This window comes from Muntiacus reevesi, chromosome 10, assembly GCF_963930625.1.
Source record: "Muntiacus reevesi chromosome 10, mMunRee1.1, whole genome shotgun sequence".
NCBI lineage: Eukaryota > Metazoa > Chordata > Mammalia > Artiodactyla > Cervidae > Muntiacus > Muntiacus reevesi.
Window position 1 is genome coordinate 43,852,255 of NC_089258.1, and position 20,507 is coordinate 43,872,761.

The 20,507-nt window shown below is 45.8% G+C and overlaps 1 protein-coding gene across 2 annotated transcripts in view; it reads right to left on the reverse strand.

Annotated features, from left to right (window-relative positions):
• Nucleotides 1-2,237: 2,237 nt before the first annotated feature.
• The window catches only part of ERICH1 (glutamate rich 1), a 38,735-nt gene continuing 20,465 nt past the window's right edge, over nucleotides 2,238-20,507 (reverse strand). Inside the window, exons 3-7 of one of the 2 annotated variants that reach the window (XR_010664612.1) lie at nucleotides 19,235-19,369; nucleotides 12,018-12,512; nucleotides 9,451-9,645; nucleotides 6,049-6,178; nucleotides 2,238-3,017 (exon numbers count right to left, since the gene is read on the reverse strand). Coding sequence is in view for 1 of the 2 variants with exons in the window: in XM_065947206.1 (XP_065803278.1) it covers nucleotides 6,105-6,178; nucleotides 9,451-9,645; nucleotides 12,018-12,512; nucleotides 19,235-19,369 (899 nt within the window). In the remaining variant the exon portion in view is untranslated. The other variant, XM_065947206.1, reaches the window with a different exon arrangement.

Genomic DNA, 20,507 nt, shown 5'->3' on the forward strand with positions numbered 1-20,507 from the left:
TAGGCTCGTAATCTGTGGGTTTTATTTATTCTATCCCTCCCAGTCAGATTCAAACTCTTGAGATTCCAACACTTCCCCCAGGCCCGCCAGTGCGAGGGTTTCCCGGTGTCTGGGAACGTCCTCTATTAAGTCCCTTCCCGGGACGGATCTCAGTCCTTAGCTCTTTTGTTTCGCTTTTTATCTTTTATATTTTGTCCTACCTCCTTTCGAAGACAATGGGCTGCTTTTCTGGGCGCCTGATGACCTCAGCTAGCGATCAGAAGTTGTTTTGTGAAGTTTGCTCTGCGTTCAGTTATTTTTTTGATGAATTTCTAGGAGAGAAAGTGGTCTCTCCGTCCTACTCCTCCGCCATCTTGACTCCTCCTCCCTCATTGTGGTTTTGATTTGCATTTCTCTGATAATGAGTGATGTTGAGCATCTTTTCATGTGTTTGTTAGCCATCTGTATGTCTTCTTTGGAAAAATGTCTGTTTAGTTCTTTGGCCCATTTTTTGATTGGGTCATTTATTTTTCTGGAATTTAGCTTCAGGAGTTGCTTGTATATTTTTGAGATTAATCCTTTATCTGTTTCCTCATTTGCTATTATTTTCTCCCAATCTGAGGGCTGTCTTTTCACCTTACTTATAGTTTCCTTTGTTGTGCAAAAGCTTTTAATTTTCATTAGGTCCCATTTGTTTATTTTTGCTTTTATTTCCAATATTCTGGGAGGTGGGTCATAGAAGATCTTGCTGTGATTTATGTTGGAGAGTGTTTTGCCTATGTTCTCCTCTAGTTTTTTAGTTTCTGGTCTTACATTTAGATCTTTAATCCATTTTGAGTTTATTTTTGTGTATGGTGTTAGAAAGTGTTCTAGTTTCATTCTTTTACAAGTGGTTGACCAGTTTTCCCAGCACCACTTGTTAAAGAGGTTGTCTTTTTTCCATTGTATATCCTTGCCTCCTTTGTCAAACCAGTTGGTTTTAAATGAAGCAGAAGGGAGACCATCCTGGCAGCTTGACTTGACCAGGGGAAGCCTTCCAGACCCTGGCTTTCCCAGATCTCCTACTGGCCTCCGAGGAATTGCTGGCAGGTGGGCAGAGGCTCAGGGGGAGCTGGGGCTTGTGGGGGCCTCAGGGAGGTGAGAGTAGCCTCCGTTGGCAACCAACAAGAAAACTAGGACCTTGGTCCCATAGCCACAGGAACACAATTCTGTGCACAGCGCCTAGGCCCCAAACCCAGGACACAGTTGGCTAAGCCTGGGCCTGACCCATGGTCACTGCGAGGCAATGAAAGATGCTGTTTTAGCCACTAAAATTGTGGTAGTCTATCATGTGGAGTGGGTTTTGGGGACCTTGCAACCCCTTGAGTTGTGCAGTGTCTATGTGTGTGGTGGGCTAGCTCTGTGCACCCTTCATACTTTGGAGGGGACCCAAATTTTCACCAGACTCTCTGAATGAGAAGACAAGTACCACAGAAAAACTGGGCACAGACAGTGCTGGACAGAGAGGAAAACCCAGAGCCGGCCAAGTGGGGATGAATGAACCCAGGACAATTTCTTCTGAAAACGCTGAGCCTCCGGGTCTGGGGGGGCAGCAGTGAGACTCAGCCACCTCTTCCACTCGCTGAGCCTTCAGGATTCAGGAAAGCCTGGGTGTTTGCCTGGCACATCCACCTCACTGTCAGCAAGCTGATGAGCACTCCTCATATTCTTGAGAGCTTCCTTTGTCTGCATTAATTGGTATGATTTACAGAAAACAAGTGACACGACTGAATAAGCATCCTGCAGGATTGTAAAAGATAAGTTGATCTAATTATCATCCAACTGCAATCACGCTGAGAGAATCAGATTATTGTATTTATGTTGACACAGAGACATGATTTACTTGTTTTTGTTTTCTAGATGAGGCATTTTTCTTTTGAAATTAGGATGATCCACAAAACTGATTAACCCCAACTACCCTACCTGTTCAGTTACACCCTTGTTCCTCTGTACCTTCAGGGTGTGGTCAGAGAGACTTGTTATGGTTGGTGACTCATCCTGGTTGGTGACCTGTCCTGGTCTCCCAGTGAGCTGATAGAAGGGTTTACAGGGATTCTGTGCTGAGACCAGAAAGAATCAAGTAAAAGGTCAAGTCCTATCTGCAAATAAGAAGTTTTCCCTGGAATCCATCAACAGTGTATCCACCTGCTGGGCATGGAAAAGATGTAAATTGTGTATAACTAAAAGATGCAAATCAGAGGTGGAGAAATAACAGGAAATTATGAATTAGCCAATACTTTATTTTTATACCGGCAAATACGTCGTTAATTAGGAGGCATCTTAATGGAAGAATTACAACCTGGCGAATCAGAAAGTCAGGTGTCCCGCCCAAGGCAGTGGGATGTTCCAGAGAGGAGGCAGCAGGCTGACATCACCTGCCTGCCAGTGATCCCTCAACCCTGTGGTGAAGGGGATATGATTCCCCAGCCTCTGACCTCACCAATGTGACGTCTCAGGCAGGAGGAAGAGGCAGTGGCGGCGGCTGAGTATGTCTCCATTGAGGGGTAAGTGAAGGCCGTTGTAGGTATAGACAGGAAGCTGCCACAGCTCCTACTTCGGGGTGTGGCTGTGTTCTTTTTCCATCTCCATGGTGAAAATGGATCAGCATCCATTCTCAAGTAGGCAGCCCCTGGGGTACAGTAGGCCCATCGTGCTTGGGGGCCCATCCTGGATGGTGGACCTCTCCTGGTTGGTGGCCTGTCCTGGCTGGTGGATTTGTCCTTGTCGGTGGACTTGTCCTGGCTAGTGACCCATCCTGGTCAGTGGACCTGACCTGGCCGGTCACCTCTCCTGGCTGGGCCTCTCCTTGTCCAGGCCTGGTTTGTGGCTCCACTTACCAGCTTTTATTAAGCCTGGGGAGCTTCACAGAAACCAGTCTTAAGATGACAGATCTCCAGAACCAGTAGGGCATCCTTGCTGATTCACCTGCCTCCAGGAGGTTCCATTTAGTGGGACAGACACCTCTTAAGAACACGGTGAGGTGAGGGGAAAGACGAGCCCTGGAGGATGGTGCATCCATGGTGGAAGGAAAGAAATAAAATTATCTTCACCACAGATGATATGACCTTATATGTAGAAAACTCTAATGAGTACACACACACACACACACACACACACACACACACACACACAACTGTTAAGAGCTAATAGGTGAATTCAACGAACTAGTGGGATACAAAATCAATATGAAAAATCAGCTGCATTTCAAAAAAAATCAGTTGCATTTCTGTATATTTCTGAAGAGAAAATAAAAACAATTCCATTTATGGGACCATATCTCAATATAATAAAAGCTGTTTATAACAAACTCACAGCCAACATAACATTCAATGGTGAAAAGTTGAAAGCCCTGTCACTAAAATCTGGAACAAGACAAGGATGCCCACTCTTACCACTTCTATTCAAAGTGTTGAAGGTCTCACCATAGCAATCAGACAAGAAAAAGGAAAAGTATACAAACTGAAATGGAAGAGGTAAAATTAACATTATATGCAGGTGGCATGACACTATATACAGAAAACCCTAAAGACTCCTCACAGAAACTACTAGAACTGATAATTTCAGCAAAACAGCAGGATGCAAGATTAACATATAGAAATTGGTTGCATTTCTTACTCACAATGAAATGTCAGAAAGGGCAAGTAAAACGAACAATTCCTTTTAAAATTGCATTAAAAAAATACTTGACAGAAAACAACAAAATTCTGTAAAGCAATTATCCTTCAATTTTAAAAAATTTAATTATTAAAAAAAAAAACTTTGGAATAAACCTGACCAAGGAGGTGAAAGACTTATATGCTGAGAACTATAAAACATTAATAAAGGAAACTGAAGAAAGAAATGGAAAGATAACCCATATTCTTGGATTAGAAGAATTAATATTGCTAAAATGGCCATACTACCTGAAGCAATCTACAGATTGAATGTAATCACTAACAAATTACCCATGATATTTTTCACAGAACTAGAACAGATAATCCTAAATCTTATATGGAACCATAAAAGACCCAGAACTGCCAAAGCAATTCTGAGGAAAAACAACAGAGCAGGAGGTATAACCCTCCTGGACTTCAGATAATACTACAAAGCTAGAGTAATCAAAACAGCATGGCACCAGAACAAAACAGATATATGGATCAATGGAACAGAATAGAGAGCCCAGAAATAAAATCCACATGCTTACAATCAATCTTCAGCAAAGGAGGCAAGAACATGTAATGGAGAAAAGACAGTCTCTTCAGTGTTGGGAAGGCTGGACAACCACATGTAAATCAATGAAGTTAAGGACACACCGTCATACAAAAATACACTCAAAATGTAAGACATGACACCATAAAATTCCATGGACAAACATTCTGTGATATAACTTGTACCATTCAGTCTCCCAAGGCAATAGAAATAAAAGCAAAAATAAACAAATGGGACCCAATCAAACTTATAAGCTTTTGTACTGCAAAGAAACCATCAATAGAACAAAAAGATAGCCTATGGACTGGGAGAAGATATCTGCAAATGATGTGACTGACAAGGGCTTAATTTCCAAAATATATTATACAAACAGCTCTTACAACTCATTATCAAACAACCCAATCAAAAGATGGACAGAAGACCTAAGTAGATATTTCTCCAAAGAAGACATACAAATGGCCAACAGGCATATGAAAAGATGTCCAACATCACTAATTATTAGAGCAATGAAAATAAAAATTACAATAAGGTACCACCTTACACTGCTCAGAATGGCCCTGATTAAAAAGTCTACAAATAATAACTACTGGAGAGGGAATGGAAAAAAGAGAACCCTCCTACATTGCTGGTTGGAATGTAAGCTGGTATAGCCACTACGGAAAACTGTATGGAGGTTCCTCAAGAAACTGGAGTTGCCATATGACCCAGTATAAAGAACTCATAATTCAATGACAAGAAGCTAGTAATCTAATTCACAAACGGGTAATAACTTCAAGTATGTCTCCAAAGAGGAGAATAGCTAATGAGTACATGGAATGTAAACTGAAACTACCATGCAATGCCTTTTTACACAACCACGAGGATGGCTGTTACCAGAAAAGTGGAAAACAACAAGTATTGGTGGGGACGCAGAGAACTCAGTACTTCTGTTTGGCTGGTGGGGATGAAGACAGCACAGCTGTTGTGGACCACAGCCTGGAAGCTCCTCAAAAGGTTAATGTAGAATTACCATCTGACCCAGCTATTCCACTCCCAAGAGAAGTGAAGAAAATGTCCACACACAATTTTGTACGTAATGTTCACAGCAGCATTATTCATAAGAGGAAACAGGGGCAACAACCCAGTGCCCAAGGACAGATGGTAGATAAACAGTGTGGAACATCGTTCAGCCTAAAACAAGGGAGGATAGTCATGATGACCTCGTGATGCTGTGAATGTACTTAATGCTACTGAATCATACACTTCAAGATGGCATATTTATGTTACATATATTTTACCACAATAAAAAATGTATATTTTTATAGGTAGAGACAATGTTGTCCTATAACACTGCATTGACTGGTACTTTTAAAACTCAATCTCACTGAAAACTGGTGATGGCTTCCACAACAAGAGGAAACAAGAAAAATATGTTCTTGATATTATTCCCAAAGTAGAGAAGAAGAAAAACAGAAGTAAACAATAAATAAATTCAATTATTGTAGAATCAAACTACTTAAAATGAACATTTTAATACCCATACAACATTCTTAAACTTTCAGACACATGTAATTTAAAACTTTATAAAAATATATACATATAGCTTCAAATTATACAGTTTATTCAGTGTAACAGAATGTCCATTTAAAATTTAAGACATACAAAATTTCAAAGAAATTTTCAATTTTACCCCAATTTATCACTTGAAGTCTCAGAGTACCTTTACCTACTATGTACAAACATATAAATAAATAATATGGCAGAAATGTCCTCAGAGTTCCCAGGGTCTGGGTTATAAAGAAAACTTAGAAGAGAATTCCATCTCCTCTGTGTATAGGAAGTAAGTCTCAGACCATTTCATACCTGTCTTTTCTATTTTCTTGTCAAATATTAGCTCTTTTTAAGTAGATGCACTGATTTCATTCATCATTTTTCTCAGGAAGGATATGCGTGATCCAGTAATTAAAGAAAGCTGAGATTACTCGGGCATATTCTGAAAAGTAAAAGGAAAACAGAACAAAAAATAAAATAAAAAGAAAAATTATAAATTATTATTTTGCAACTATTAGTTCTTAGGCCAAAAGTAAATCCTGAATTAATCAAATGAAACACAACTTAGGAGTTGAAATGACACTTATTAGCACACTTGTGAATCCCACAGAAGTATAGGTCAGTCTGGAATGTTTGTATTTCACTTTACAGCATCACACACAATACTACATGCTTAACACCTGAGCTTGAAAAAACTGCATACGAAGTGAAAGAGAAACATAAGCTTACATCAAAGGTGGACAAAGCAGCAGGAAGTTAGAAGCATAACTCTAAGTGAGATTAGCTGCAATGAATGGCACTCAGGTTTCAGGAACTGTCCCAGAAACGGCCCAGCAAAGTGCCTGAGCTGAGGGCACGGCTCCTAGTTTCAGGCCTTGCTCTTTTTAAAGATGCTCACGGCAGGGAATGCCAGGTCCAAGGCTCCAACCCCAAGAGTTGGACCTCGGTGCCCATGGGGCAGCTGATTGCTGCTGAGGCTGAGATGCATTTCTGAGAAGAGGCTGGGACTGTGGGCCGGGGTCCATCTCGTGCTCCATACAGAAGTGTGCCAAGCTGCCTCCAAACGCATGGTCTGTCCTGCCCCAGGCCAGCCCCCTGGCCCCCCAGCCTCATGCATGATGATGCCTAAAATGGACACAGAGGACTCAGAAGGTTCAGGGCGGGGGTGTGCAGAGCACGATACAAACCCCACAGATGGTGACTGTATGTACATGCAGATGACAGAATGTGGTATGTCAGACCAAGTGTAGAAATACGTGCACTGGCTGTGGGATATGCTGCCACACCCAGTTGATGAAACACCCACAAACTAGGAAAACTAACTGCTGAGGCAGCAGAGAGAGAAAGGGCCTGGTGTCTGCTATTGAAATGTTACTATTTCCAGGCTGATCCCATCGACAGCAGAGACGTAGCTACTGACTAAGCTTCATAAGCTAGTTGTATGAAAGTGAAAACAATTTCAGAATTCTAAAGCCAACTGAATTAAATGGAACCAATATTTGAAAATAAAGCTTCACCATTTGTAAGATTTCATTTTATAAAGTAGCATGACATGGAAACACTTCTAATGCATATCCTACACAGACACACTAAAAAGGAATTTATTTTCAGAGAAGTGCTTCAAACCTAAATTTTAGTTCCATCAACTGGTTAAATAAATGCTGCCAGGCAAAACTTGTCCAATGATTTTCACTAAAGCCCCCAGCGCTGCCCCTGTTCCCCTGACGCATCTCAGCCATGTGCAGGGAGCACCTGCAGTGTGAGGAACTCAGCTGGACTGTAAATCATTTGTTTTCATATCTTATAAAAATACTGTATTAGTTTAACTTAATAAAACTGGCTTTTTGCAAAAACTTTCTTATGGAAGTAAAAATGCTAAAATACTGAATACAATGGGCCCGACAACCAGCAGGAAGGAAGAATGCAGACACGGGGTCGTGGAATTGGGGTCCTGAGAGGCCAGGGCCCTGGGTCCCCCCGGCCACTGGTGGGAGTCCAGCTCTCGAGCGCTCAGCCCACACCTCAGGACCTCCTTTTGGAGCTGCTCCCGTAAGAAGCGCACCCACTCCCTTCTTTGGCACACACACCCTCGAAGGCACCATCTTCACCCCCCAGCTCCCCACTTCACACTCCAGATCCCATCAAGACAAAGCCCCTGTCCCCTAGGCCCCACACTGCTCCATGAAGGGGACTGGCAGCAGCTTGCCAGGGCATGAGCCCCACCCTGGACACAGACAGGCACCTCCAGATGGTCCCGGACCCTCTGACCACCTCTCCTGCTCATGATGAGCTCAGGCCAAAGAGGGCCCTCGCTCGGGCAGCAGAGAAACCCAAGTACACCTTCACACCTGGCCCAAATCTGACCACGCCTGGGGATGGCCCTGTTGCCGGGAGCATGACCAAAGACCCGCTGCCCCCAACCCCTTCTCCGTTCTGAGCGCGATGGCCCAAGAGGCCCTGCTCAGCGCAGCCACATGCCACGGGCCTCCCAGTGGCCCCGTCTCCCAGGACGACGGCCAACACACTCAGCAGGCCCCCCAAGGCCCGATGTGACCAGGCCTCGGCTCCTCTCCCACCCTCTCCTGCTCACCCCGTGTCTCCTCCAGGGGTGCAGCTGTACAAAGCACACCTCACTGACGTCCCCATCCCCATGAGAACACGACCCTGAAGGGCAGGGAGCTCCTCCGCTCTCTCCACTGAGGGTCTGCGGCGGGGCCAGTGTCACAGCGGGGGCAGGTAAGGCCCCTCATGGATCAGCTCTGGATCAAAGTGGAGGCAGGTCCTCCTGAGGACCCTGACTCACAGGGTCTTGTCAATCCCCCGTCCACCTGCTAAATGTATCAGTGCCACACTGCTTTACTGTTGGCTTTACTATCAGTTTTACTGTTATTTCATGTGACGAAACGTGGCACATAGCTTTTTCAACACGTCAGGCTGACTCCTCAGCTGTACTCTGAGGCTTCCGAGGATGAAAGCCGTGCACTGCACTCACTTGGAGACCATTGCCCTAAGGTGACCTGCAGGAGCTTCCACGCACTCAGCTGGCTGGCTGTCCTATGCCTGTCTGGGTCTGAGAGGGGCTCTGCCCCACGCTACTCCCAAACAGTCCTGATCCTCTGATCCTCAGTGTCTGCAGACTTCAGTGGCCTGAACATTCCCACTGAGGCCCATTTCAAGCCACCAGTGTGAAGGCCCCACCCCACGGCGCTGTGAACACATAAGCACGGTCAGCCCCAGTGCCTGACAGTTTGCATGGAACAGGTATCCAACAAAGGTTGAGGAAGTAAACAAAAGAGAAATCGTCTAATGGTTCAACTCCCCCTTTTAACTTCAGGGGTTCAGGAAGGCAGACCAACATACCCAGGGGAGAGAAAATGGACCATCTTCACATCTAGCAGAGGAAAAAGAAAAGGGAAAAGAAATGAACTCTTCCACTTCCATTTAAACCAGTAAAAATTCAGTCCTAAGAGTGGAGTTCATAAGTCTGGAAAAGTAGACTGCACATGAATGTCTGCATATATCAGGAGAAATTTTTACAGCAAGAGAGACGCAAGGAGCATAACCCTCTTTGGGAACCTACTCCTCAGGCATATGTGCAGCCTTACATTTTCTGATACAGGGCTGTTTTGGTGGAGAAAGTTTTTCAGAGGTGAACCTGAGACAAGTTTCTAAAGCAGCACGATGAACCAAAGGCACAATGAACAGAGCACATACCGGGTGGCATCCTGCAATGTTCCGGGAACACGGCCAGGGCGCTCTTCAATCTCTCGGTGTCGTGCAAAAGCAGCAGCGTTTTCATGTGATCCAGAATGAATACGTCTGAGGGGGACACACTGTGAGTTTCTAGTTGTTTAAATAGCTCGTTGGTACTTTCCATAAAGACACCAGAATTGGAATCCTTGGAGACATCTAAACAAAGACAGGGTTGATGAGAATTGAGTTTTTACTCTTGTAAGCTGAAGATAAGCTTTCACCTCTTAAAGAAAGCCTCACACTTATATTTCTACTTAAGAATGATGTGTTTGGGATACAAAAAGTTGCCATGAGGGACAATCAGCACAGAACTCTGAAAAGTAAACAACAAAATACAATTATTGAAGCGCAGTGGAAACGTGGTGTCTGTTAAGGCACCGACTCGTAAAGCAGCTGGGTGTCCCATGTCCTAAAGTCACACACAGAGCACAGGGAACAGACGCCACACCAAGGCCTCTGACAGCATAAGGGACTTCAGAGAACAAACCTGCTGGGTGTCTGCTATGCTTCACGGAAGCCCAGGAGGTTGACCATGGCTCTCCTGTTGCCCACAAGCCACGGCGCCCTCCCCACTGTGTCGGGCTGAGGCCGTTTCTGCACTAGCCCCAGTTGGCGCTCATAGAATGTCCAGAGCCTGTGGCCTTTGCCAGCTCTGAAAATCTCCCAGCTGCCACCTCTTCCCATCCCACTGCCCAGTCCCACGGGAGAGCCTCTTTCTGACTTATGTGGCTGCTATGCCTAGAAGCTCCGTTTGGTTATCCTAATAGGTTTAAAATTTCTGGTGAAAGTCTCTGATTTGTATCCTTGTCCACCTTCTCCCCACTTCTTGGACATCTCAGTCACAGTTATTTTAGATCTGCCGTCTGGTAACAGCAGCGTCTCTACCCCGTGGCCCCTTTCTAATAAGCTGTTCCTCATGGTTTAAGTCATGCCACCCTGCCTCTTGCTGCACCTGACACACTCCATCGAATACATGAGAAACTCTCAGGAGCTCGGGTCACGGCATTCTCCTGCCTCTGCTTGGCAGACAGAGAAGGGGTGGGCCATCGACAGAGCCGACAGCGGGGGGGAGTTGCATGTATGGCCGGCAGAGGTCCAGCTGCACCTGAGCACATGGCCAGTGTGCTGCATGGGAGGGTCAGTTTAGCGGTCTGCTCGGTCCCCAAGATGCCAGAGGCGGCCCTCCCCCCATCCCACAGCTCAGGGCTGGGCCACAGCTTCAAAGGGGACCAGTGCAGCTCTGCTTCTGATCTGCAACCTTCCTTTGTCAGAGCTGCCAACTCTGGGCCCTCCACCTTCCTTCCCAGACCTGGGCAGCCCCAGGGCTCTGCTAGTCGGCCTGCTCCCCAGGGCTGCGCTGCCCCTTCCCCTGGACCCTCACTCGAGCCTGTCTGGACATGCAAACACCTGAGGGGCAGAGCACAAACACCCGATGGGTGGAGGGCAAGCACCTGGAGAGAGGAGGAAAGCAGGCGTCTGGCTCCCTTGGCCTGTGCTGCGCCTCCTCTGGTACCTGCCCTTGGCCTCCTCAGCAGCTCCTGAAACCCCAAGTTCAACTTACACATCAGGCTCCTTGGCAGGAGGGTTGTCTGCCAGAAGCCACTCTCTCAGGCAGAGAGATCATCTACTGAAATCTCTCTAAATCCTATTTCTGTTCTGCAGTGTATCTGCCTCGTCCTCCTATTAGTGTCACGTGGATATTTGCTAAGGATGTTTTCAACTTATTATCAGACAAAGTGTGGGTAAACAGACAAAGAGAGAAAGGGTTAACCTTCTTGGTTAGAATGGACCCACTAAGCACGGTATTTCTGCATCACTGTTTAAGCCCATTCTTTACCCCTCCGGTTATCATATAGTCAATGTTTCTCATCTCGTGTGTGCTACAGTCTGGACGCACTAAACCACCACACTGCCAGAATCCACCAGGGACAGATCAGAACCAGGGGAGGTGGAAGGTACCTCGGCACTCTGCCCTTGGCTCCTGATCCTCAGGGCTGCTGTCAGACTCCACACAAAGGTAAGTAATCAGCACCCATCAGAACAACTCCAGAATAAATTTCATGTCCTACATCAGTACAAATAGTGCTCAAGTATCCTGAACACAGGAAAATTTCAAATCACTGAGTCACACATTGGGTATACACAAATCAATGTGTATACTTCCTTCACGACTCTACCAGCTGATGAAAAAGACAAAAAGTCCATCAGTCCAACCTGGATTTATATTCTCTGTAGACATACAGCTGAGAATACCAACATATTCAGAGAAATGAGGATGAGGAGACCACACTCATCTAGACCCACACCGCTGGCTGTTAACCCTGGTAAGCCTCAAGCAGGGGGTCAGCCCAGATCTTTGGTGGGATGAATTTAAATATTTGCATTTTTGCCTCAAAACTAACAACTTATTTTGAATACTGAATATTTTAATGTATTTTGTATTTTAAACTTTTAGACATTTTACATTTGCTCATTTTTTCCAGTTGAGTGGATGCCATTATTCAACAGAACAACAGGAAAAAACATACCATCATAAAAATAAATTTCTTGTGTTGACTTCAAAAAGTTCAGGATACCATCTGCCTTTTCATTGGTACTTTTCACCTCTTCCTCCTCAGCGTCCGGGACTCCGCCCTCCTCAAGGGGCAGGATCCTCTCCTCCACAGAGCCTGCAGCCCCGCCCCCTGTGGCCCCCCCAGCGCACTCTCCATCAGTCACTGGCACATCCTCCTGCTCACTGCTGGTCTCCTCAGGCTGGTACATGAAGTGCACGCCAGAGGCTCCTGTTAGTGAGCCAGCTGCTTTCTTCCTTTGCATTTGCTGTTTCTTTTTGAGTTTCCTTTTTTTATTTTTGCTTATTGTGGGGCCATCTGTGTGCCGTGGCTGCAATTTTTCTTGCAGAAGACTCTGCTGTTTTTCTGATTCTGTTGGTTCTACATGAATGTTATTGGGATTTTTTAATTTTTTCTTTGATTTATGCTTTCTAATTCTTCTTCTCTTTGGCAGATCGTGAAGATCCTGATCTATAAAAACAAAAATTCAAATACAACAATTTTCTGTAAAGGGAATCATAACAAACTCATTAGGCTAAATAAATTTTTCATTAGGATTTTATAAATTTAGGAATTTATAAATTTATAAAAAGGAACTTAAGACATTTACTTCAGTGATTATTAATTTTATTCAAACCAAGTACACTATCAAGGATCCTGGGATTTACCATAAAGTAAATTAACAACCTACTTGTTCTTCCAAAAAAGGTGTGTGTGTATGTCTGTATTTATTCATTATTGCAATCATGACATATGGTGTGATTTTAAGGATGTAAGAGCTGTTGCAATTTTATCCAGGGTAAAATTTCACTCCTAGTTTTGGGGGAAAAACCATGAATTCTTATGCTTTCTAAGTGTGCTTTAGTACCTTCTAAAGAGTTACCTGTGTGTGGGGACGAGAAGAAAAGTGATGACTGAACCATCCCAGCCAGCAATGGGGCACACCTGAATGAAGGGGAGATCTGGGCTCTCGGAGAAGTTGAAGGTCTGGGGTAGACGTGTGGCAGCAAGGCCTGGGGAGGACGTGGGGCCTGAGAGGAATCACCCCGCCAGTGCTGCCCTGGCCATCCCATCCTGGCACCCTGGTGGCAGTGCCTGCCCCGTGCACACTCAGCACACAGCCACTCTGCTCCAGCAGACCAAGGGCAGCGGTGCTGCCACCCACACTCAGAGGCTCTTACGGGCGATCCCCGGGCCCACCACAGGTCGTGGTGAGACTTCTGAAACACTGTGTCACCCCATGGAACGGAAAGCCCTCTCCCTGAAAGCCCCACTCTGAAGCCTTGATCTGCCACTGATGTCAGACGGAAGGTGCCATGGGGTCCTTGCACTGCAGTTCTCGTGATGAGGGGCTCAAGACTCAGAGCCCACGGCTCGCCCCTGCAGTCCCCGAGGCTGTGGCCGCCCTTGTTATGGGCTCCGCATCCATCTGGGTACCCACATGCCTCCCTGCCACTCCCTGTGACATGGAGGCCCCGCCCTGCAGCCAGGAGCAGTCACCACATCAGGCACTGCTGCTAGAGACAGGCAAAGAGCCCTCCCTGACCTCTGGTCCTTGATTTTCTCTTGATGCACGTGACAACTGAAGACCTGTTGCTGCCTGGAACTTCGCGTGAAGCCCAAATCACTGTTCATAAAGTCATGACATGACAGTCATGTAGTCCCACACAAGCTGTATTTTCTCTCTCTCCTCAATCACAGTGGATGACTAAGCACAGCACCTTCCTATTTCATTTGAAAGGTGATATTAACTGACATTAGGGACCTGCTTAGTGTAACAGACAGGCCACAGGTGATTCATGAGCACCTCCAAATGGCTGGCCCTTGAGTTGGTCTTGTAAAATATTAATGTTTGAAAAATGACAGCAGCTTATGAAAATTTTTTAATTTTCCAGGTTCAGTTAAAAAAAGGAAACATCAGATTTCTCTTCATTAGGATCCATTCTTGCCTTTATTGATTTGGAAAAAAGTCACCTATAGGATGCTCCATCATGTCACGGTAAAGCCGTCTGGGGACCAGTGTGCAGTCATTTGGGGGCATCCTCACTGTCTACCAAGAGTGGTACCCAGGGACCTGCTCTCATTTCTCCCCAGCATCTGCATTCTCCAGGCCCGTCCAGTCGAGCCAGTCACCGGCGTTATCCTCCAGTCATTTCTCTCCCCAAGCAGTTACAGCGCAGCATGAATGCTGTCCTGTGAAGATGGTGAGCCGTCAGCCTGCTACTCTAACTATAAAACAGGGATCCGAGGAGGAGGATGTGGCAAAAAATGCTGTAAAATGTGAGCGCATCATACTTTTTAATATAACTGTGGGTGTGCACTTCTTAAGAGGAAAACAATACGATACTGAGACAGTGAAGGTTCAGATGCTGGGGGTTAGCTGTGGTCTCTGGGTGCTGTGACTGTAGGTTGTTTCCTTCACTGTACTGTTCTGATTTCCAACAGTAAGACACTGAGCAGATACAGCTTTCACAATAAGGAAAATTGACTATTTTAAACTTAGTGAAATTATAACAACTGAAAACATATGGGATGCCACTGAACTCTACTTAAAGGCAAATTTATAATCTTAAATATGTCAGGAAAGAAAAAAGGCTAAAAATCAATGATATAAGCAAGAAGTTGGAAAAACACAACTTAAACCTGATGAAAGTAGAAGAAATAACGATATGAGGCAAAGAAAAGAGAGGAAGAGGAAAGGAAAATCCCAGAGAGGCAGTAGCCAGCATTGACACTGTGAAGACAGACAAACAGCACCAGACAGGACAGGACGGCCAGAGGAGATGTAAACAGTCTCGGTGAAGGCGTGTGTTAACACCCTGCCTGTGGACTCTAACCGACCAGGAAGATGACCCTGTGAACAGCTCAATGCAGATACATCAGCGAGCAATCCCTCAGCCAGCTACAAACCTAGGTGGAGTCACCTGACCTCTGGGAAACCTTTAACAAAGAAACAAACGCCAAACACACAAAACATTTCCAGAGAATAGTGACAGTGACAGTGCTTTGTGAGGACAGCACAGTGTTCATTTCAAAACCAGAGGAGGGCTCCACAGGAAGGGAAGCCTGCAGGCCAGCCCTCCCATAAACAGTGAACACTAGAAAAACACGACTTCTAAACAAAGTATCAATTGATTGACTGCAGCGGCATGAAGTACTCAATCAGTAGTAGCATCACTACATCAGGGAAACGCTGCAAACCAGAAATGGAGGGGAAATGCGAAACGTGACTGACGGTGAGAAAAGCCCTCCCCCTGCCAGCTCTGAAGAAGGCCTGGGCAGGGCAAGAGGGGAGCAGGAAGAGTGTCAGATGTGGGAGGAGGAGCTCCTGGGACGCCAGCCTGATGGCACCTCCGTGAGCCCAGAAGGCCCCAGGCCCTATAGACCGGCTGCGGGGGAGCCTGCAGACACGCAGGCGGGACAACCTGCCCAGCAACCAGGGTGGCAAGACGACACCCAGAGCACCAAGTGCGGCGCACCCACCGGGACAAGAACTGCAGCCCCAGAGCAGCAGGGCACCTCGCTGCCCCTCTCCGTGAGGGCTCCAGATAAGAATGAAACCTGCTAATAACTCTGAGTGTGACTGCTGGGTCCACGAGTGACTGTGGTGTGTGTGGACTGCGGCCCTGGACCAGAGAGAGTCTCCACTGAGAGCCCACCTAGGTCTCTGTCTCAACTTTGGGTGCATCTGGTGAAAGTCGCACCTTCTCAGTCAAACAGAGTGCCCATTCTGCTCCGCACCTGGGAAGCTCTAGAAAGCACACGTCAAGATTTCTTCAGCCCAGACAGAGTCAATAAGATCTGAAATCTGATCTGCCACAGAACTGCGGCCTAAATCTGTCAAAACACATTGAAAGGATGGTTGTTTAACTCACAGTGAATCCACATTAGAATTGTGCACTGAGCTCATGCTTCCAAAAGCCACAAAGTTAATAACTACTTCAACTGGAGCTTGCTATTAGAATAATAATCATAATAGCCTCCCATAAAAACGACTTGATTTTAATGACTTTGCAGCTTGATCTGAACACAAAAACCATGTCAATACAGTCAAACCACTTGTAATTATGAACGAGGAGAGAGGACTGGTGCTTCCTTACCGGCTGTTTTTATAAATATTCAACTTGGTCATCAAATATTGACTGAAGACTTAACTCCAGCAGGCGCCAGTGCCTTAGGGAATTAAGAGCTGGCAGTTCTCACATTTGTACAAGCTTTGCAACAAACCCAATCTGATTGGCACGGCGAGCGTGGGGTTTGCCAGTGCAGGATTATTACCATCAGGTAGCCAAGGAAACAGGTTGGAGAAGCAAAGAAGGCCACACGTACATTCAGCAGTGGGGTCGCAGACCCCAAGCCCTTCCCGCACCCCCAGCCACCTGGCAAGCTGGGGCTCCAGCCCCCAAGAGTTGGAGGTGAGGCTGCGAGAGCAAGAAAGTTGTAGAAATAATCAGGTACTGGATGGAAGGCGGGGGGGGGGGGGGGGGGGCACACCTGCATTTCTGAAATGGGTGTGGGGTCAAGAAGGCCAAGAGAGGAAGTGGGGAAGGACGTTGCGAAGGAGAGGCACCCACACTGGCGTGACTGGGCAGAGGGCCGCAGGAAGCTGGAACCACACCTGACCTGACACTGCCCGCTGGCTGCATGGGGGTAGATCAGAACAGGGTGACAGCAGTTGTGGCACGTCTCAGATAGACACAGGATGTGTGTGAGGTCAGTGAATGAGATACCAACCACTGCACAGCTGGGCCCCAGCAGGACTGACCAGCAAGAACAGGACTGGCAGGAGCAGACAGGAGCCCAGGGCGCAGGAACCCAGGGGCTGTTTCTACAGGCAGGGATGGGAGGAGCCCACAGGAGCCCCATGAGGGGCTCTGTGTCTGCCAGAGCCCACTGGCCCTCTACTGAGAGCCGCATGGCTGGGGGGCCACTCCTGTCACAAACAACACAGCGGGGATTGTTGAAAGTGAGAGAAGGGGGCGTGAGAACCCTGAGCGGAAGAAACCACGCCACAGATGTCAGCGGAGAAATTAAAACCAAAGCAAGGGAGATTTCGTAGGAAATCTGGAAAAGGAAGACATCTAAAGAGGAAGATCCAAAACAAAAGCTTAGCAAGGAGGGACCGGGAAACAGCCTGGACAGCAGGTGGCAGAAGAGTATAGAAAAGACACCTGGGGGCACCTCACAATCACTGAAACCACAGACCTGAAAACAGATACCAGGGTGCTGGCGCCCAGGAGGGAGCATAACTGTCACAGTGACGACAGTGTTCACATGCCAAGGGCTTACCGAGCACCAGGGAAAGTTCTAGATAGCTTTCAATGTGGGAAAGGGGAGCCTAGTTATAAACAAGTTGCTTACATAACACAGATTTCAGCTACTTTAAAAAAATGATATAAATACATTTATATGCAATGAAATGGAAAAAAAAATCTCCATAACACACCAAGTGTGGAAAGTTGTTTATAATGCAGGACATATAACATGCACTTTTATAAAAGCTGCATGTGCACATACATGTACAGGGAGAATTTTCAAAAAATGTTTACTGAGATCTTGCCCTGGTGGTCTTAGGTAATGTTTTACTTCCTGTGTGTTTTCTATAATGCTTGACTTGTCTATAGTGTTCCCATAGTCCAGAAAAACAAAATACTTTTCTTTAAAAAAAAGGATTGGTGTAACAGAGAAGAAAAGGCCCTTTCCTAGAGGCTGGCCTGTTTTTCAATTCATAAGAAAGTTGAGGTTCCTATTTCTGTGTAGAACATGTGAATGTAACGTCTCTCTGTAGAGGTCCCAGAACTTCACCTGCTGGCAGTGGCAGGCAGGGACTCCTCCTTTTCAGAATGAATAAAGGATCTTTGCAAAGCTGCTGAGGCACTGTTACGACGGCAGGATGTGAATGCCTACAGCGGAGGGACATGCCTCTGGCTGCACGGGGTCTGACAAACCAGGGGTCTGGACAAGGCCTGAGGCAAGGAGGGGGCCGGCCTTGGGGGTCACCAGCAGGCCTGCCACCTGTACCCAGGCTGAGCCAGGGGAGGCAGGATGCCATGGGCACAGATGGGGCAACGACCTGCACTGACGCTTCCTCCTCAACTTCTTTAGAAGTAACTTCTGAACTGACTTAACAGTGCTGTGCATTCAAACAGGCAAAAATGGTGGACACTGTCCCATGGGACTTTTCCTGTTTTCTGACTCCAGTCCTCACACTCTCTGCTTAAATTGCCAGCAACAAGACTGTGGAGCTTTTGGTCTCCCGGAAGGACACCCCTCTAGCTTAGCAGTGCACCGGGAAGGCTCTCAGCTGGGGCACCGTGCACAGGCCCGCCTGGGAGGCTTGGGGGTGGAACTCGCTGCGGCAGCAGCTCCAGGATGAGTCCGCGCTTTGTTATTAAACACCCGAGGTACACAGCGAGTATGTCACCAAAAGCGATTTATCTTTATAAGGACATAGCTTAATTTTCTAATGAAACAATCTATTTTTCCAATAATTATATTCCAAAGATTTTCAACAGGGCTTAAAAAGATAAATATATCAATCCTTAACTATCTCACTTTTGATTTTATGGTTTCTGATTCTTAGGAAGTCAGAAAGATCAATCTAGTAGAAAATCATATTTTCTTAATATGCAAACTAATTAAGGCGTATGGTATAGAGTTTCTTAGTTTATTACTTGTTAAAAACCATCTGGGGAAAATTTTATCTGCAAATTGCAAGCTCCTCTTAAGGAAGTTTTAAAATGATAAGTTAAGGGGGAATTTTTAAGGCGTGAATGTGACATGCAGCCTCCGCACCACCCCCAGTGCACCTCCTTCACTCATAAAACATGACAGCATCGTTCAGTTTTCTACCAGACAAGCAACCTAAGTTATTTCCATGATTACAAAACTGATAACAATCTTGGAGATTCTGAAAAAAATTGGAAAGTAAAGAAAAAAGTTCACTTAACAAGAGAGGCACTTTCAAGCTTGGACATATTAACGCCAGACTTCTCCTGATGTGTAATGAGTTAACAATGGGGCTGAGATCACACCGCAACCTGAGTCCCCTCCCAGCCTGAGCTGTTGCTGTTATGCATCTTCACAAGTGTCTCTAATGACTGCAGACCACATGGCCATGTGACACGCACCCCTATTAAAGTTCACGTGAAGTTACGACCCTGGAAGTCCCTGAGGGCCGTTGGCCGTCTTACCTCCTGTGTCCTCGCTGCTGGAAGAGCTCTCTGAACTTGAGCAGCTCGGGGGCTCCGGTGGAGGGGGGACCCACCCCTCGGGAGGCAGGCCCACGGTATAGAGCCGCCGCGTGGGCTGGACCCGAGTGTCACCACCTGCAGGAAGAGGCATAGACAGATGCCGTCAGACGTCCACGTGCCGAGCAGCTTCTCCAGTCAAACTCACTGAAGACGGGAAGCCACAGCCATAACTGCCGACTTCAGTAAGTCAAGCATTTTGCCAGAACAGCCACTCAGCTATATAACCATTCAAGAAAAAGGAACGAGCTATGATTATTTAAATTTACTTTAAGTTACTTATTATATAAACTTCTGAGTTTTTATGATATGATATAAAAACATAATTAATTCATGAATAAGAAGCAGAATACAAAAAGACTCCACATAAGACACCCCTCATTATCATAATATCAATCTCAACATTGAGGTGCCTAACCTTTTGGAACTTTTTCTCTGTAAATACTAACAGGTACGTACTGTGTGTCTGTACATACACCCACACAGACACACACTTAATAGGATCACATGACTCTATGGACATGAGTTTGGGTAAACTCCGGGAGTTGGTGATGGACAGAGAGGCCTGGCGTGTTGTGATTCATGGGGTCGCAGAGTCGGACACGACTGAGCAACTGAACTGAACTGAACACATATTTTATCATTATACATGTATATATTATATGTATAATATCTTTCAAAAGTGAACATGATAAAATATTAAGATACATTTAAATCTATTTGCTCTTAATGGCTGCATGATGTTCCATGTTATTGGCAAATTTAACTGTAATTTAACCACTGTCTTAAATTTTGCACATAGAAATTGACTCTAAATTTTCACTATCAGAAGTGGCTGCCATGACCATCCAGGGTATATAAAACTTTGCACAACTGACCTTGGGGTTCCATTAAATAAACTCCTGGAAGTGGGCTGCTGGTCTGCATGGTCCAGAGCAGCATCAGTGCTGCTCCCCACACCCTCTCAGCATGGGGTAGGATCAGCGCTTCCATCTCCACATCTTCACTCAAAATATGGCAAAGTAACCTTTACCTAACACAAGGGGATATCCCAACTACTCTTTCAAAGAAAAATGAATATTTTATAAATGACAATGACAAGGACTGAGAGAAATCACTAGTGCACATATAACAGAATGTGTGGTTTCAAGACATTTAAATTGTAAAAGCCTTGAAACATTGTCAAATGCTTCTGCCATCAGGGTATTTCACTTTT